Genomic DNA, 19,746 nt, shown 5'->3' with positions numbered 1-19,746 from the left:
AACATGACAAAAACTAAATGCATAGATAACCGATAAGTAGCAACAACCAAATCGACTTCCAAAACAATGAAGTTCGACGGAATAAAAGTGCGAAAAACTGAATGAAAAGCAGATTGTTTCTTCGCCCTCCGAGAGGACGGTGTTACCACTGACTTTCGTCGAAGATGAACCCCTTAGAAACCCTAAACTATCCCAGAATTCCCATTTACCAAGTGTGCGTGTGAGTGTGTGAGCTAAGAGCAAAAAAAATCCTATCGTGTGTGCTGCATGCTCCTTTATTTATAGGCGTTGAAGTGGGTCCAGCGAGGTATGAATAGTCTTTGTTGCCCTCAGCTATTGACTTCCTTCTTCTAGCCATTCTTTTCTCTTCAATTCTGCTCACTTTCCTTCATTTTCCTTTGCTAGTCCATCGCCTCCAGCTGTTCCTGGATCTAGCGTCTCCTTCACACACCTGGCTTAAAAACTGCGTTAGACCCAGCAAAATAAAGTGTTTTCTCACCACATAACCGATGCATGAAATTTGCCTTATCATATTCCTATGTCGATTTCTCCATTAGGTACTTAAAAGGAACTTAGGAGGATGAGATTTATTGAAGTTCAAGAGATAAGCCTGGTTAGCTATGTGGACAGTGATTGGGGTGGTTCAGCAGAGGACGTGAAGAGTACAACAATTTTTGTTTCTCTTTGGAATCATGACGCTTATCAAGGAGCACAAAGAAGCAAGAAATAGTTGCACAATCCAAACACGACAGATGTTAAACATGTTAATTGGCTAAGGAAATTACTGTGTACTCTGGGCATGAAGGAGAACAATTCAACAATACTACATGTGGACAACCAAGCAGCCATTATTGTTTCACAAAATCCAGTGAAAATGTTTCATGGCAAGACAAAGTAATTCAAGATAAGGTTCAATTCACTACATCTCCTAAAATTTGTTAATTTTTCAAGACATTAGACATAGTTCAATATAATTAAAAATATTATTGTCTAAAATAACCAAAAAATACAATTTAGAAAAAAATCAGAACTAAAGCAATTGAACAAATAATTTTATTTTGACTGAAATTGATCATTGGAAAAAATATCAGAAAATCTCATAGTTCATGAATTTAAATTAGAAAAAAGAAATATTAAGAAAACATATCAAAAGTTTGTGTATTTACAAAATAAATGTGTCTAATTTCTAATAATCCAAAAGTTGTTGCAAATCATACTGTCCCACTAGTTATGAAGTACTCCCTCCGTCCCAAGGAAGATCACCCTTTTCTTGGACGGCACGAGATTTTATGCAATTTTATTTTATGTATTAAGTGGAGAGAGTAAAGTAAGAGAGGGAATAAAGTAGAGATAAAAGGGTTTCCATTTTAAGCAATGGGTCATCTTGATTGGGACAAACTAAAAAGGAAAGTGGATCATCTTCAATGGGACGGAGGGAGTATTTGTTTTTCGCTATGGGATTTAATGTAGCACGAAAAACCACAAACATTGTTTCTTTTCCTAACTTTTAAAATCTTACGACGTCGATTCATTTCCTGACTTTTTCTATAAATCTAAGTATTTAACTGACAAATCACAATTTAAAATTTTATAGATTATAATACTTTAAATTGGGAAAATGAAAATGGTCTGCGTATTTGGGGAAAACAATCTGCGTATTTGAGAAAATGAATGATTTACTATTTCATTTTTAAAATATTTTACCTTTAGTCCTAGGGCTTTACACATCACGCCATGTGAAGAGTAGTGACAACTAGGATTAAAAATGCCACCTAATATAGTCGGATCTGCCTTTTGACTCGTCATGGGAAAAAGTAACCAACGCCAACGTCTGTGGTTTTTCTTAACATTTTTATAGTTCATGGAAAATTTTAGTATATTTAAGAGAGTTAATAGTTTTAACAACCAAAGTTCCTTTAGAAAATGTTTAATTTTAAATGGGACAATCCAAAAAAAGAAAATCTTTCACATTTACATAGGCGGAGAAAGAATGTGTTCCACCAAAACTTTACTAGAATGAAATATTTTGGAAGTTATCTAAAAATAAACACAAAAAAATTGATCTCAAGTAGATAATATTATACTAATACTAATGCAATATTAATTGTGTATCGGATGACGTGGAATGAATAAACGATGGTAGCTATTAACCTTTCAAAAATTTGTTTTTGAGACATAGCTAAGCTTTATTTTAGAAAAATGTTAAGTTAGAAAACGTTCGTGTTGATTCCAAAATGGTACTACTACTATATTCGAGATTCACCATTGACAAAACTAACAAAAACAAAAACCCTATCGCAGAGGAATATTCTCTACAAGCAAAATAACAAAATATCTTTATATATACCAATTTTTATGCTTTCTGGAAAATTTGAGTGGAAGCCATGAGTTGATGATAAATTGGTTTTCTCCCTCATGGCCTTACTTAGTCATATGCTGAGGAATTTATCATTTTTATAGTGTTAAATTGTTAACCACATAGAATTTGCCTCTTATAGCAGAGATAGGGCCCAGAACCAATTGGGGATTTTTAATAAGAATGCAAATGAGCTTAATAAACACACTAAATTAAAAAAAAATCATCAAGGATATTTTTTAATACTACAATTAAGAATGCTAGTTTATGTTTCTAAATATACCATCAACACTTCAAAAATGTTATTATTGTTGGTGTTCCAACAAAAATTAGAGGACACAAATGAGCGTCCTAAAAAAATCAAAAGATTAAGTTAATTTATCGAGACGCTTTCTTTTTCGTCCTAAACTATTGTTATTTTTAAAAATCCTCCAATGCAAATAATTGCGTCACAAATTTTGTGTTCATAAAAGATAAGTTTTTGTAGTGACGTATATTCCTGTCTTTCATTATTTGTTACTAGCATTTTGTATGATTCATCTACTAATACTTATTACACAAATATGTACTACACATTTCATTCATATTTTATTATAAAATTAAAATATAAAGATAAAATATGTACATTCCACTAATTGTTTCAGGCGCTTTATTAATGGCTTGTGATATTTAAGATTCTAATTCCAAATTTTAATTAAATATAGATTCATATATGACTTTAATCGAACTAAAAATATATAATGACCGACCAAGTAAGATATATGGTCTAAGAGATAATGTACGGATAAAGTATAAGAGTTAAAGGATAAGGTTGTGATAGTTATTTCTCGAGTACGAGATTATCATATGATTATGGTTTGTGGATTACGCTAAATGATTGGAATTAACTAATTAATTCGTACGCTAAATGAATGGAATTAACTAATTAATTCTTACACTTTATTTACGAAAAGAAAAACCTAAAAGAGGAATATCGCATGCTTTGAATAAAACCCAGATGTTATTCGTTGTACTAGTTTCCTTGTTTATTTTGAGGATGATAGAATCTGTAGTTTGATTGTGGCCAATTTTGTACCTAATTGTAAGCGCTCTATATTCTTATATAGTGTGCCACTTGTTTATGTACTCCATGCTTTATGGCTTTGAAATACCAATAGCATAAAGCATATCCTCTATTATCTACAATTTTTATATTCTTGAACATCTATTTTATGCATATACATTAATTTTCTATTAGCATAAAGCATAGTACTATTTTTCTATTTGATATGTTTAACAATATACTTCCTCCAAGCCAAATTAATTAGATATATCGTATTTTCTAATTTAGAAAGTATCTTATAAATGTTACATTTCGCTTTTACTATTTTTAGTATGCAAACTACGCATTCCACTAACTCAAAATACTCACAATTATTATAAAATTAATATATAAAAGTAGGTCTCACATTTCATTAATTTTTTTCACTCATTTTTTTACAAAGTGAGACAATTTATTAAAACTCACGCCGGTCAAATATGAAAGACATGTACTAAGTACAAGAGGAAACATGAATTTCACTACATACTATTAATTCATCATTTTTCTTATTCAAGTGTACATAGATGTATTAAAGGAAAATTACTTTGATATTGAGTAACTTCTATTCAAATCATGAATTCAATTCAATTATGATAGTAGGAGCAGTGCAGTTGGAAACAGAGGGGCAGATCTTACTGCAATGAGTCTGGGTTCAAATCCCACTATTGTCGTGTAGTTGTTTTATCTCTCAGGCACAAGTGTGAGGCCTCGGGAGATGGGCTTCTGGCAGCCAGTGGGTTAAGGCCTCCCTCTTAACGGGCTACCGTGTACCTTGATTGAACCCCCTCACATGATGTCGGACAAGAGTGTGGGGCCGCCAAGGCAACGGAATTGCCTTTTTAGCTGCAATGAATTCAATTCAATTATGTCATCACTAAATCTATAGTATGCGTTCTTTTTGGCATATGTTTTCCGTAGCCTGTCGGCTTTTTCTATGACATATGTTGCGATGGGATCCCTTGTTGTGCAAAATGTCACACCAGGGATGTTGTGCAAATTCAAACCATCTATTTCTGAAATGGAAAAAAAAATTAATACAAGTATGTGAAATTAATAGAAGACGTGGATCTGCACAATATGCTCTGACGTGTCAATTTGCATAGGGGATTCCATATGTTACGTTAATTTTTCAATTATCTATGCCCAGAATAATCGCAAATTCGCAATAAAGTGATTTGATTGATATGTCTTTGCACAGGGGATTCCATATGTTACGTTATTTTTTCAATTATCTATGCCCAACATAATCGCAAATTCGCAATAAAGTGATTTGATTGATATGTCTTTACGTGAATTCATCCTACATACGCAATTTATAATTAAGAGTAGGAACTATGTAAAAATATTACGCTAAACATTTATTCATATGCAACATAGTCCCATAGACATTACTAAATTAGTTTGTGATGTGGACCAGTGACTATGAATATATTAAATTAGGACCAACAAGTATAAAGAAAAAGAAACTCGATAAATAAAAAATTGTCTTAGAATATAATCTATGAGTTATTTTTAGTATTAAGATTGTTAAAAGTGCATCGACCATATTTTCAGTAGATGTCTCATATTTAAGTGATTCTCGTAAAAAAAAAGGATTAAAAAATTTAGTGAAGTGTATATCCTATTTTTATATATTAATAATTAAAAGTGGAATAAGTTATTGTTATGTAAGACCCACTGAAAATGAAATAAAAAATTTATTGGAGTTCATCAAATAAGAAAATAACATTTAATGAACACGAAAGGGAATATTATATTTTAAAATATAATCAATGAATCATGTTGAGTTAAAGTATATTTTCAAATATAATCTATAAATTTTTTGAAATTAAATTGTGAAGAATGACAATGAATTCGTTATGTTGCTAAATGAAATTTTGGTCTTTAAACACCATGCCGTTAAAGTAGGAAAGAGAAAGAAAAAATAAAATACTCTTCCTATTCAAGGAAGATAATCCCTTTCTTAGACGACACGAGAATTATGCAACTTTATTTTGTATGTTAAATGGATGAAATAAAGTAGAGATAAAAGTGTTTATATTTTTAGTAATGAGTCATTTTAGTTGAGACAATCCAAAAAGAAAAGTGGGTCATCTTCAGTGGGACATAAGTAGGGAGTATAATAGAAAATGAAGTTTTTGTTAAAAATTAAAATAATGTAAATAGCTTGACATAGTCCAGAGTAGAATGCTATGCAAGTAGTCTGAGACAGAGAAATAATACGGAGTATATTAAGGGACGGATGTAAAAGTATTTATCATTAGGGACTGAATTTTTTAAATTTTATTTTAAAGTATATTTTTGAGTAATTTAAGTAATTAGCAGAGACTTTACATTATAATTTATACTAAATTTAAATATTTTTATAAACAATTAATAGAATAAAATTTTTAAAAAAATTCATTGAATGCTTAAGCTCCTCCCGCGATACACTTGGCTCAGCATTCTTTCTCTAACTAAGATATTGACTTTTGGAGTAGGAGTATATAGTAAAGCATTCTAGATATTGACATATGGAATCACTAGAGAGATTAGCATGAGTCTGTGGCTGTCTAAAAACATACCTAGTGTGTCACGCAGCATTGTAATTAACGTTACCCTCACCTAAGTTATGATAGCCATAATTAATGTCGGTAATTATAGAATTTACCTAATTGAATATAATTAAGAGCATCAGAGTCAAATAACACAATCAATCACCTCCCACCATTGTCATCAAACTGTAAACCTGCTTATTTGTATGTTTCTTTGATACGCAACAACTTAAAAAAAGAGTTAGTACGATAAAACAAGCACTAAAATAAAACCATTGTTAAGAACGTTTTTAATTGCAACTAATGATGCTTATTTGTGTTTTTTAATATATCATCAATATTTCAAAAAATGTCTTTATTATTGGTGTCTCAGCTAAAATTAAATAACACAAATGGAAACATAGAGTTGGCAATTTTCGACATGACACGATAATCCGACACGAATCTGCATGAAATTATTGGGTTGAGGTTAAGTCTTATTGGGTGCGTGTCCTTAGAGCATCCGCAGCGGTGGAGCAAATCTATCCGTCCGTCCGTGCCGCTGAGCACGAGCTCGTCCGTCCGCCGCTGCGAGCTGTCCGTCCGTGTCAGCGGCATGGCGCTGCTCTTAGCTAAGAGCACGTCCGTGCCGCTGAGCAGCCCTACGTGGCACGTCCTGATTGGTTAAAAAATATATATTTTTGGATTCCAAAAAAAATAGAGTCGTTTTTGGACTTTTTTTGGATTTTTGTGATTTTTTTTTAAAACCCAAAATCATCTATAAATACACACATTCATCATCCACTTTTCACATCAAATTATCTCCCATTCAAACTAAATCAAATACATCTTCCTCTCTCACTCAAACCCTCTCTAAAAAATTCAAAAATGGATTTCACCAATCTCATTGCGGAAGCGAAACGCGAAGAACAAGCATATTATGAACAATATTGTGCCGCCTACGAAGCCTATGTCGCCGCCAATACCCCCGCCCCTCAACCAACTAGATCAAAACATCGCTACATCCCTCGTGATCGAGAGGGAGCCCACGAAAGGCTCGTTGCCGACTATTTTTCCGACCAGTCGCGGTATCCAGAAGATTACTTTCGGCGCCGTTTTCGCATGTCAAAACGGTTGTTTATGCGTATTGTCAACACATTGTCCACCCATGTCGATTACTTTCAATCAGGTATAGACGCAACCAGTCGGCAAAGTCTCTCGGTGTTGCAAATGTGTACTTGTGCCGACAACTTGCTACTGGGCAAACGGTTGACCTCTTCGACGAGTATTTGCATGTCGGTGAGTCAACTGGAATCCTATGCCTCAAGAATTTTTGCGACGACGTTCGTTCTGCTTTCGGCGCGGAATTCCTTCGGGCACCCACCATCGATGATTGTCAACGGTTGCTTCGTCTTCACGAAACAATCCACGATTTTCCCGGCATTGACTGCATGCATTGGAAGTGGAAGAATTGTACGACTGCTTGGAGGGGGCAATTCTTAAGCGGCCACAAAGGCGGTGGCTCAACGCTTATCCTTGAAGCGGTCGCCGACTATCGCCTATGGATTTGGCATGCATATTTCGGTGTTGCCGGATCCAACAATGACTTGAACGTGCTATATTCTTCACCACTCTTCGATGATGTTTTGAATGGTGTAGCACCGGTGATCGACTTCACAGTCAACGGAAATGCATACCACATGGGTTACTATCTCGCCGATGGTATCTACCCAAGGTGGTCGACTTTCGTGAAGTCGTTCAGCAATCCACAAGAGCCGAGACGGATTCTTTTTGCGCAGCGTCAAGAGTCTGCTCGGAAAGACGTCGAAAGAGCTTTTGGGGTCCTTCAAGGCCGATTCAACATTGTGAAGTCCCCTTCTCGGCTTTGGTACGTTAAGAATATCGCCGACATCATGTACACGTGCATTATCTTGCACAACATGATTATAGCTGACGAAGGACCGAGGGCGGCTAACTTTTACGACGAGGATGAAGCTGGAAGCTCAACCGCGAGGTCTCCCTCACGCCGAGGTGTGCATACGACGGTGAACGAGAGGATCGAAAGAAGACACACAATGCGAGATACAAGTGCCCACACTGAGCTACAAAAAGATCTAATCAATCACATTTGGGCGAAATTCGGCAGCGAGTAGTGGGTCTTTTTAATTTTATGGATTTTAATTATGTAATTTTAAATTTACGGATTTTAATTATGTAATTTTAAATTTTTAGTATTTTAATTATGTAATTTTTAATTTTTAGGATTTTAATTTGTAATTTTTAATTATTTTATAATTTGTAATATTATTTCGGATATTATGGACAAGGAGTAAAAGTGGGTCCGGGCCCACCTCCGTGCTCTTAGCTAAGAGCACAGATGGGGATGCTCTTATTGGGTTGACCCATTAAGAACCCGATAATTCGGGTTGGGTTTGGGTTGGGTTCCGGTTGGATACGGATAAACCATTAAGAAATAATCTTATTATTTTTATTATTATTTTAAAAATAATATTACTTTAATTTTTTTAATTTCTTGTAAATTAGGTTTGATTAGTATAAAACGAATTTTAATCGTGTAAATTAGGTTGAAAATAAGGTTTAATCGTGTAATATTAGGTTCAGGTCGTTATCGTGTCGTGTCAACCCATATTATATCGTGTCGATAACAGGTTCGTATCGGATGCAGGTCGTGTTCAGATTTGAAGGTTGCAGGTCGGGTTCGTGTTCGGATTTACAGTTTCCTTAACAGGTTGGGTTCGGCCGTTCGGGTTAGGCCTTATTGGGTTGGGTCGTTATCAGATTGACCTGATAACGATCCAATCTGCACGATTTGTCAGCCCCAAGAAACATCCTAAAAAAATTACTTAAGTTAATTTTTTCTTTTGCGTTTTGTTTTTAAATATTTTCTATGCAAGTAATTGTGTGTCAATATTGTGTCTTTAAATAATTACTCTCTCTGTCCCGGCTAAGATGACACATTTGCCAGCACGTGATTTTAGGAGTTATTGATTAATGTGTTTAATTGGAGAGAGAAGGTGAGAGTGTAAGTATTAAACTAGAGAGATACAGAAAGATGAATATTTTAATACGAATGACAAAAAATGGTTGGATGTATTAATTGGAGAGAGAAAGTTTTCAAAAAAGGAAATGCGTCATCTTATTTTGGATAAACTAAAAAGGAAAACGTATCATCTTAAGTGTGACGAAAGGATTAGTTAAGTAATGTGTCATCTTATTTGGAATAAACTAAAAAGGAAAACGTGTCATCTTAAGTGTGACGAAAAGATTAAGTGTGACGAAAAGATTAGCTAAGTAAAATAGATCTATATATGCAGATACTTTTAATTATTAATTAATCTAATGTATCAAATAAAGAGTTCATATTTCGTAAAATTGTGTAAAAGGATGAGTGTGGGTGTTTTTTCTTTAACCAACTTTAGCATGTTTATAGAAAGCATATAACATAATATCAATGCATCGTCGCTTGATATAATAGGTTGATATTACTAATTTGATTAATTTTGATAGTTATAATCTTCTAAACAAAGTAATTAGGGTTCTAATTACTAATTAGTCGCATGAAATAAAAAACAGGCAATAACAATTTGAGAGAAAATTGATTCACAAAAAAAACAATTTTTTAGTAAATGATGCATCTCTAATAAAAAGAAGAATGAATAAGGAGTTGTATATTTCAACCACTCTATAGTATTTACTACTGCGTACATTCAAACAATTGACTTTATGAATCAGTTTTCCATTTGCATGAAATCAGCATTCATAAAGTAGAGACGATCGATAGTAAGTTGAAAACATCGAAACATATATTGAGTATACGACTTAATTTCCTTTCCTCAAATTAAACACCACTAGAATATCGATAAAGGATAGCCACTATACAACATTATTTATTAGATCAAATTCTTGCAAATAATTCCCAATAATTATTTAATTGATACTTTTACGACTAAAAAAAACCAATATGAGATCATTTATATTATGACTATCTAAAATTGTACTCCCTTTATCCCATTAAAAATTGAACGTTTTATTTTTGGATTATCCTATTAAAATTGAAACGTTTCCTAGAATAAAAACAACTCTATCTCCTTTTGACTTCTCTTACTTTGCTAACAATAGTACATAAAATCTCGTGCTAATTCTCAAATGTTGCATATGTAATGGTACGGAGGGAGTATTTGTATCAATTAATGTCTATAATAATTATTAGTATTTTATATTAGTACTTAAAAAATAAATCTAAATCTACAATTCATTTCGTGTTAATGGAACAACCATGATATGTATAAGACGTGGAACTAATAAAGAGAAAGATGATTGGATGTGTGTCTGAAAATCCGGTATACCAGAAACGAAAATAGAAAGACAAAAAAAGAGGATAAGATACCCGTCGGGGAATATTAATCATATCAAACCAGTGCGTTTGCATCACATCTGACGGTCCAATTCCCTCACGTTACACTCTACTATTATTAATTTATCAAACCGAATGTGGTTTTATAATTCCACTTACGATGTTAGTTTGTGTTTCTGATTATTTTTTCAACGAAATATTTTTAGTTGACTGCGTTGAAACCGAATTCCGTCCAATTAAGCTTCATCGACAATCGCATAATATGTCAAAGTAGCACTCACTTCGTAGATGTCACGTTCTCTGTTTTTAGTTTATCCCATAAAAAATGTCATATTTCTATTTTTGGAAAAAGTTCCCTCTCACATAAATATAAAAAATATATTTTTTTCTCTCCATTTAACACACAAAACAAAACCTCCTAAAATCCAGTGCCGTCCCACAAGTGTGACATCTTTTATGGGCCGGAGGGAGTAATATATTAACAATCAATCTTTAATCTTGCGAAACTAGCCATAAGTTTATTACTACCTCCTTCCCTGAAAATTTATCTCATTTTTCCATTTCCGTCCGTTCTCCAAAATGATACAGACCCAGACCAGCCCACGCCGGAAACCCATTTAGCCGGGGAGGCATCGCACGAAGTAGGACGGACCAGCCGCGAGCGTCAGCAGCAACCTTCTATTGCGACGACCAAGCCCAAGAGGAACGTGCGCCCGCCCAAGAAGTTGGGCGACTTCGTTCCCAAATAGTCCGTAGGAAGTTACCTATTTTTATTTTATTTTATTTTGGTTATTAGGTTATTTTTGGATATTTGTTTTTATTCTTTTTAATTATTTTTGCAGTACGAGTCGAGCATATCTATAAGCTCCTCCGTCTTGGGTTTTCTTTGTTGATTCTTTCCCAAAATGAATAGGATTAGGTCGAATCAACCCTAGAGTCTTTAGTCTATAAATAGGGCGTTTGTTCATACTTCACAATTATGAATGAAATATTATTTTTGCCCACAAAATCGTGAATTACTCTCTCTACCCTGCTCGACAGAGGAGTTCCGCGCACAGCCAAAACTAGAACCTCCGACGATCCTAGACCAGGACGCCGGAAAATCGTTTGATCACCGAGCAAGCTACCGCCGATCATCGTTAGAGAATTGGTCCCTAACAACTGGTGCTTTCATTGAGAAATCATGAAGCGTTACAACATCGACAAAGGGAAATCGACGTGGGGGGGGGGGGGGGGGCGACATGACACCTACCCCACGAACAGGTTTGGCGGTCGCGTGCCAACCGGAGGCCGCCGCGATGGCGGAGGGTTCCCACGCACGACATCACCATTTCACTTTCACTATTTTTGGTAATGGATCCCATATTCCACTAACTCATTCCCACTCACATTTTATTATAAAACTAATATAAAAGTAGGACCCACAATTCATTAACTTTTTCAATTCACTTTCCATTACATTTATTAAAATCCGTGCCAAGTCAAAGTGAGACAAATTTTGGGGGACGGATATAGTAAAATTCATGATTTTTTGGTAAATTTTAGAAATAAGTACAGTAAAAATCAAATCAAACATTTTCACAATGTTTCCACTTTTATATTTTATCAATTTTTTTTCTTTTTCTAATTTTGCCTACTTTTTTTCTCTTTCATCGAATACTCTTTTTGTTACATGGTAACACATTTTTCTTTTTGGAATGTTACACAATTTTTTCTTTGTTTTTTCAAATAATTCAAACATAATCACATAAATTATCATGCCAAATTAGAAATACTACCTCCATACACAAAAAGTAGATTAATTTTGTGATTCTGGGCGTCTATAAAAATTACACTAATTCAATTACACTAATTCTAATATGAAAAATTACTAGCCTTATATATTATTTTAATTGCACAATAAAACTATGTCATTTATACTTAATTGTAACTATTTTTTCGCGGAGGGGGTAATATTCTCCTTGAAGTGGGAACGAGAAAATAATTACATATCGAGAGTCATATCATAAGACTACTTTTGTGAATTGGGAATAATTATTTGAAAAGATAGAAAGTTCCTTCGAAAATAAAATTATACTTGCCATCATTTAAGCAAGAAACTGGAAAAATAGAAACGAGATATGTTAATTACAGGCATACCCTCATCGTCTACGAAAATACGCGCTAAGATACACGTGCATAGAGATGGCAAAACCAGATCGCATTTGCAGTCAAACACTACCTAAAACTTTGAATTTTTATCAAAGCCCATCGTATATATTAGTAATCTGTATAGTGATTAATAAATTAAGACTGCAGTGAGTCACAAAAGGATATAAATAAATAATTCCATATTGACGAATTAAATACATTAATCCGAAACAAAGTGGATAAAAACATGATTAAACAATGAAAATCTCCGAGCAGCAGTGGTTTGGTGACGATAATCATCAGTGGTTTTAGCTGAAAAAAGATTAGTTTTTATAATTTGTTGAAGCCAACTAGAAGAAGGTGAGGGAGAATTTTCTCTCCTTCCCCAAGTGCGAAGTGCCACCGACTTTACCACTCTTCTCCAAAACCATCAATTTCCGTGTGCAGTTTTCTTGATAGTGGTTTTGGCCTTTGGGAATTTTTGCATATATAAAGGAGCCTTATTGGCTTTCCATTCTCCACCATCACACCTAAAACACTTTCATTTGCTTGTCCCATTTCTTCGCGTTGTTTTGTTTTTCTCTCCCAAATAGTTTTCCCCTTTTTCACCCCATTGGTTCATCCATTACGCCCTCTCATTGGCTCCTTTTGCTCTGTTTCGTTAGGTAATAAACAAAGGAACAAAAGTCTCCCCATTTTTCCTTTTACTGCATCGCTGCTCTAACTTAGCTTGCTTATGTTATGATCTTCCAAAATGGATAGTGATTTATTTCCAATAAGAATATAACTAGTTAAGAGTTGCAATATGTGTAATGATGATGATGATTGTGTAGTGTTAGGTGAAGAAAATAATACAAGTTGATCTTCTAGATTCGTCTACAAGCCTAATAGGTGGAGTGCCTGAGTTGGCTTGTTTAGTCTTTCCTATTTAATGCGCTAATAATCCATTTTTCTATTCGGATAAGCTTTGCTCTGTTTCTAATCTCCTCATTTTTTTCTCACAGTTGAAATTTCCAATCTGCAATGGCGGAACGTGTTCTCACTCGCGTCCACAGCCTCCGCGAGCGCTTGGACGCCACTCTCGCTGCTCACCGCAACGAGATTCTGCTGTTCCTGTCAAGGTACTGTAATAGTAATGATCATTCTGGAAGAAACAAACCGATTATTCATTGGTTATACGTTGCAGGATCGAAGGCCACGGGAAGGGGATTCTGAAGCCTCATCAGCTTCTGGCAGAGTTCGAAGCGATCTGCCCTGCTGACAAGGCTAAGCTGCAGGATCACGCCTTCAAGGAGCTCCTCAAGAGCACCCAGGAGGCCATCGTGCTGCCTCCGTGGGTCGCTCTTGCCATCCGGCTGCGGCCGGGCGTCTGGGAGTACGTCCGCGTCAATGTCAACGCTCTCGTCGTCGAGGAGCTCTCCGTCCCTGAGTATCTCCACTTCAAGGAGGAGCTCGTTAACGGAACGTATGTTTTTTTGTTTTTTTGACTCAAAGCACACAATATCAGACTAATGTGCAGTTGACAGATTATTAATTAGAATTGTGTTTTGGTGATCAGTGCTAATGGAAACTTTGTGTTGGAGCTGGATTTCGCTCCGTTTACAGCCTCGTTCCCGAAGCCGACGCTGACGAAGTCGATCGGGAACGGGGTTGAGTTTCTGAACCGGCATCTGTCGGCGAAGATGTTCCATGACAAGGAGAGCATGACGCCTCTCCTTGACTTCCTCCGTATGCATAACTACAAGGGGAGGACTATCATGCTGAATGATAGGATTAGGAATCTGGATGCTCTGCAAAGGGTTCTGAGGAAGGCTGAGGAGTATCTCTCCACTCTTCCTCCGGAGACCGTTTTCGATGACTTTGAGCACAAGTTTCAGGAGATCGGTCTGGAGAGAGGGTGGGGGGACACCGCAGAGCGTGTCTCGGAGATGATCTCCATGCTCTTGGACCTCCTCGAGGCCCCGGATTCGTGCACTCTGGAGAAGTTTCTAGGGCGGATTCCGATGGTCTTCAATGTTGTCATTCTCTCGCCTCACGGATACTTTGCTCAGGAGAACGTGTTAGGCTACCCGGACACCGGTGGCCAGGTCGTCTACATCTTGGATCAAGTTCCCGCCCTGGAGCGCGAGATGATGAAGAGGATCAAGGAGCAAGGCCTCGACATCACCCCGCGAATCCTCATTGTAATTATCATTTTAATCATTCATTTGTTGTTTATGATGATGATGAAGTGGATGCACTCATATGTTGTTGTTGTTGTTGTAGGTGACTCGACTGCTACCGGATGCAGTAGGGACGACATGTGGACAGCGCCTGGAGAAGGTGTTTGGAGCAGAGCACTCGCATATTTTGCGAGTGCCCTTCAGAACAGAGAAGGGCATTGTTCGCAAATGGATCTCTCGTTTCGAGGTCTGGCCCTACATGGAGACCTTCACCGAGGTTGGTTCGACTCACTTGACTAACTGCTTCGCCTTTGCAACTTGCAAGCTTTCGGAATGCTCATCTGTGCTTTTGTAGGATGTCGCGAAAGAAATGGCTGTCGAATTGCAAGGCAAGCCTGATCTCATCATCGGAAACTACAGCGAGGGCAACCTCGCCGCGTCCTTGCTGGCTCACAAATTAGGAGTCACACAGGTATATAGTAGTATACAATAAGTATTATTTTCTAAGCCAAATCAATCAGCAATTTTGTTGTAGTAACATTTTTTGTGTTTGTGAAGTGTACAATTGCTCATGCTTTGGAGAAAACCAAATACCCTGATTCCGACATCTACCTTAAGAATTTCGATGACAAGTACCACTTCTCATGCCAGTTCACTGCTGATCTCTATGCAATGAACCATACTGACTTCATCATCACCAGCACCTTCCAAGAGATTGCTGGAAAGTAAGTTTGTTTTTGATAAATAATCCCTTTTCATGAATGATGAGGCTGAGTTTGTGTGTTTTAATGATGATCTGCTGCAGCAAGGACACGGTTGGTCAGTACGAGAGTCACATGGCCTTCACCATGCCCGGGCTGTACCGTGTCGTCCATGGGATTGACGTGTTCGACCCCAAGTTCAACATTGTGTCACCTGGAGCTGACACCAGCGTCTACTTCCCGTACACGGACAAGAAAAGGAGGCTCACCGCCTTCCACCCGGAGATTGAGGAGCTTCTCTTCAGCCAAGTTGAAAACGAAGAGCATCTGTGAGAAGACGAAGCGCTACCTCTCTTTGATTATCTCTATGTTGAAAATGATCTAGACCTCGTGTTTGTGTGTTTTTTGCAGATGTGTGTTGAAAGACAAGAAGAAGCCAATCATCTTTACCATGGCGAGATTGGACCGGGTGAAGAACTTGACCGGTCTGGTCGAGTTGTATGCCAAGAACCCGAAGCTGAGGGAGTTGGCGAATCTCGTTGTGGTTGGTGGTGACAGGAGGAAGGAATCGAAGGATTTGGAGGAGCAGGCGGAGATGAAGAAGATGTATGATCTGATTGAGACCTACGAGCTCAATGGGCAGTTCCGGTGGATCTCGTCCCAGATGAACAGGGTGAGGAACGGGGAGCTGTACCGCTACATTGCAGACACGAGGGGTGTGTTTGTGCAGCCCGCCTTCTACGAGGCCTTTGGGCTGACAGTGGTGGAGGCCATGACGTGTGGCCTCCCGACCTTTGCAACCCTGCACGGAGGTCCGGCTGAGATCATCGTGCACGGGAAGTCAGGGTTCCACATTGACCCGTACAACGGGGAGCAGGTGGGAGAGACGCTCGTGGCCTTCTTCGACAAGTGCACGAAGGAGCCGGGGCACTGGGATGCCATATCTGAAGGGGGCCTAAAGAGAATAGAGGAGAAGTAGGGACTGTTTTTTTAGTTTGTGTTTTAGTTTTTTATGAATTTGATGATGATTGGATTTGGGGTTGGGTGTGATGCAGGTACACGTGGCAGATATATTCAAGCAGGCTGCTGACGTTGGCCGGGGTCTACGGGTTCTGGAAATACGTGTCGAAGCTGGATAGGCAGGAGATCAGGCGTTACCTTGAGATGTTCTATGCTCTCAAGTATCGCAAGTTGGTAAGTAGGAAAATGCAAACCAATCAAATTTATTTTTTGACTGAACAAAATGTTGACGTTGTGTTGATACCGTGCGTTCGTGTTTGTGTTTGTGTTTGTGTTTGTGTTTTTTAGGCTGAGGCTGTTCCAAGGGCTGTTGAGTAAAGATGGTGGAGTTTGATGAATAAAGGAACACCATTAATTCCACGAAGCAATTTGTATGTTTTATGTCATTGGGCTATTGACCCTATATCGAATCTCATTTTCTGCTTCATTTTTTCTTGGGTGTGAGCTATTGAGTTGAAACTGTGTATTTCGACATTCTTTGGATGTCAGTATATATATATTAAATAAACTTGTGGTTTTTGTCTACTGTACATTTACTTGTACAAATTTTCGTAAGATTCATGCTTAATAATCGACTATTTCTCTTGATCCAAAACTTATTCTTCGGACATGTTCACTTTTTCAATTGAGAAAAAACTTGAGAAATGAAATAAGAACCGAATTGTTGTGATGTGGCCCACAGAAATGAAAATTGACTAATGTGTTCAGGTTTGAAGTTTTGATCTATTTTTCTGGGTCAAGAAATTCATGGTATTGATAAAAGGTCAAAAAGATTCTATCTCAAATTGGCTACATCATCAAAAAAGGTAAGGATAGAAATGTAAAGTCACATCAAATCTGGGCAAATATTTCAATGCAGCTTGCGACCAATTTTCTCCCTGATTTCAAGGGCTCTGCTCAAATGATTTATTGGAAAGCAAACACTATAAAATGCTATAAATAAACTCATATCTTGACGTTTCTTTAAAAGTGAAATGCCCTTGTTATTTACTCCATAAAACAACGTTAGTAATTGTGCATCACTACTCTTACTTAATTTCTTTCCTTTTATTAAGGGTTTTTGTTTGTGCATCCAACGCAGTGCGCTCACAACTTGCTGGCTGAGTTATAAGAAGTCGTGTATCAAGATTCTTTTATTCAGAGCATAACAATTACTCCCTCCGTTCTATAGTAATGGAGGCGTTTCTTTTCGGCACGAAGATTAAGAAAAATTGTTTTAGGTGAGTTAAGTAAATGAAGAATAAAGTGGAAAATAAAAAAGGTAGAGAGATGAAGAGAGAAAAAAAGTAAGAGAGAGTAAAGTAGGTGTGGAAAAATATGTTGACTTTTACTAGAAAAGGAAATGACTCTATTACTATGGAATGTACCAAAATGGCAAAATGACTCTATTACTATGAAACAGAGGGAGTACTACTAATAAACATAACTTATCGGCGTTGTAACACTTAAATACTTATCACTATTATAGAAATTAGATCATCGCGAATTCAATAATTTCTAATACCTCTTTTGTATTTGAGATGAGACCAAGATACAAAGGATCAAAGGAATTATGATTAAAATAAGCTATGTGAAATCTAATTATATAAGCTAGAGCGTATATTTTGGTGAGAATAAACATGTACTTTTTGGTAAGGATGGGATAGTTAAATATAATAATCCACATACATAATTTTGAAGAGGAGTTTAAAGTTTCCATTTAACTCTTGGGTTCTACATAGATCGTAAATCTAACCACATTTGACTTACAAGTTAAAGCACCAAAATGAATATTTCATTGACTTAATTTTACATTTCTCTCTCTTCTTCATAGTTATCTAAGAACATTAGCCACTGGATTTGTTGCAATTCAGTAAGCAGCCAACACTGAAATCTGATTAGACTAACCGTTCCGACAAAACTCAGGCAGACTCAAACCAAAGGATAACAATTAATGAAATCAAGCTGCAAAAATTTGAGTTTAAGAAATGTGAAGGAAGGTGAGTTTGAAAGTTTGGTACGTGAGTCTTATTTTTTTATATATTAGTTTTACAATATAATATCAAGTGGAATGAGATAATGGAATGTGAGATTCATTACTAAAAATAATACAAGTGAAATAAAACGATTAATAAGAGACTCACCAAAATGAAAAATCGAAACACGTAATGGGGAACGGAGAAAATAAGGAGAAAATTCTTTTTTTTTGTTCTAGGGAACTTTAATTATTCCATAAAAGATGTGTTTTTTTTTTTAATTCCCACAAAGGGAGTGACGCATGTCCGTCATGCGTCTTTGTTATTGACACGCATGTCTGTGATGCGTCTCTATAAGACGCATGTGATTTATGCAACGCTTAAAAAAACACGTTTTTTGAAAGATGCATGTAGCTCATGCGTTTTTATGAGAGACGCATGTAGCTCATGCGTCTCTCTCTCTCTCACATTCTGTTATGTTCTGTATTGGGGTGATTTATTTCGTTAAGAGACGCATGTGTTATAATTGGGGTGATTTATTTCGTTAAGAGACGCATGTGTTATAAAAACGCATGAGACTCATGCGTCTTTAAAAAAAACATGTTTTTTTAAGCGACGCATAAGTCACACGCGTCTTATAAAGACGCATGACAGACATGCGTCACTCCCTTTGTGGGAATTAAAAAAAAAAAAAAAACTATCCCATTTATGAAATGATTAAAATTCCCTAGAAAAAAAAAGAATTTTCTCAAAAATAAGTTAAGAAAAAGACAATAAAAACTCTTATCTTAAAAAGTTCGCATGCCTCATATTATAAAAAAAATTATCAAATTTAACCCCAAATTCTAAGTCAGCGAATTGAGACACATATTCTGAAATTTCTTATTAATAACATAACACATTTAGCCTTCAGATAATTGGATATGTCTGTTAGAGTTTGTATACTAGAAATCACGTTTCGAGTGATTGAATACTGTAAAACTCTTATTTTATTTTCCAAGTAATAAAACAAATTATTTTTGTCATAATGTTGTTATGTTTTACATTTAATGGATGTTAATTGCATGTTTAAATGTATAAGTTAACTTAACAAAGTCTAACTCTTTGTTTTAGTAGACCGGTTGTGGTCGGCGTCCACTTTAAGGTAACACGGTCAGTCCTAAACAAAGAAAAAGAAGAATTTCACAACCTAGATGGAATTAGACTATCCATCGTGGAAGGTTGCAATGTCAGTCCGCATATATCTAAGCCTTACTGAAATAAGATGACATTGGTGTGGTATAGCACTGAACGGATCTAACAGCAAGACTTGTCCTTGGGCTATCTATTGAAAGGCGAGGTATTGATAAATATTTGTTTCTTAATCAATGTAGGTTAGTATTGAGCATACGGTATTGATTATGCATTACTTTGACTTATCAAATGGTGCGGGTTTTTCGTAACCCAATAATCC

The 19,746-nt window shown here is 36.3% G+C and overlaps 1 protein-coding gene across 2 annotated transcripts; it reads left to right on the top strand.

Annotated features, from left to right (window-relative positions):
• Window positions 1–12,900: 12,900 nt before the first annotated feature.
• Window positions 12,901–16,868, top strand: LOC125188776 (sucrose synthase). 2 transcript variants are annotated; one of them, XM_048085827.2, is made up of 11 exons: window positions 12,901–13,120; window positions 13,460–13,576; window positions 13,642–13,920; window positions 14,014–14,638; window positions 14,721–14,894; window positions 14,973–15,089; window positions 15,176–15,342; window positions 15,423–15,647; window positions 15,730–16,293; window positions 16,374–16,512; window positions 16,627–16,868. In XM_048085827.2, the coding sequence occupies exons 2-11, from the start codon at window positions 13,479–13,481 to the stop codon at window positions 16,654–16,656; spliced, it is 2,418 nt and encodes an 805-aa protein (XP_047941784.1). In that variant the 5' UTR covers window positions 12,901–13,120; window positions 13,460–13,478; the 3' UTR covers window positions 16,657–16,868. The 2 variants fall into 2 exon arrangements, with proteins under 2 accessions (XP_047941784.1, XP_047941785.1); XM_048085828.2 differs by lacking the exon at window positions 12,901–13,120 and adding an exon at window positions 13,200–13,346.
• Window positions 16,869–19,746: the final 2,878 nt, after the last annotated feature.

This window comes from Salvia hispanica, chromosome 5 (assembly GCF_029641045.1).
Source record: "Salvia hispanica isolate PSC_SH4W2 chromosome 5, Shi_PSC_v1, whole genome shotgun sequence".
Taxonomy (NCBI): domain Eukaryota; kingdom Viridiplantae; phylum Streptophyta; class Magnoliopsida; order Lamiales; family Lamiaceae; genus Salvia; species Salvia hispanica.
Note: the sequence above shows the minus strand (reverse complement) of the source record. Positions and strands in the feature narration are given on the sequence as shown.

What these genes read in the sequence shown, in the direction of transcription:
- LOC125188776 (XM_048085827.2), top strand. Translation starts at nt 13,479, where the DNA reads ATGGCGGAACGTGTTCTCACTCGCGTCCACAGCCTCCGCGAGCGCTTG. An exon ending in TCACCCCGCGAATCCTCATT is followed by an intron (nt 14,639 to 14,720) that starts GTAATTATCATT and finishes TTGTTGTTGTAG; the next exon opens with GTGACTCGACTGCTACCGGA. An exon ending in ACAAATTAGGAGTCACACAG is followed by an intron (nt 15,090 to 15,175) that starts GTATATAGTAGT and finishes GTGTTTGTGAAG; the next exon opens with TGTACAATTGCTCATGCTTT.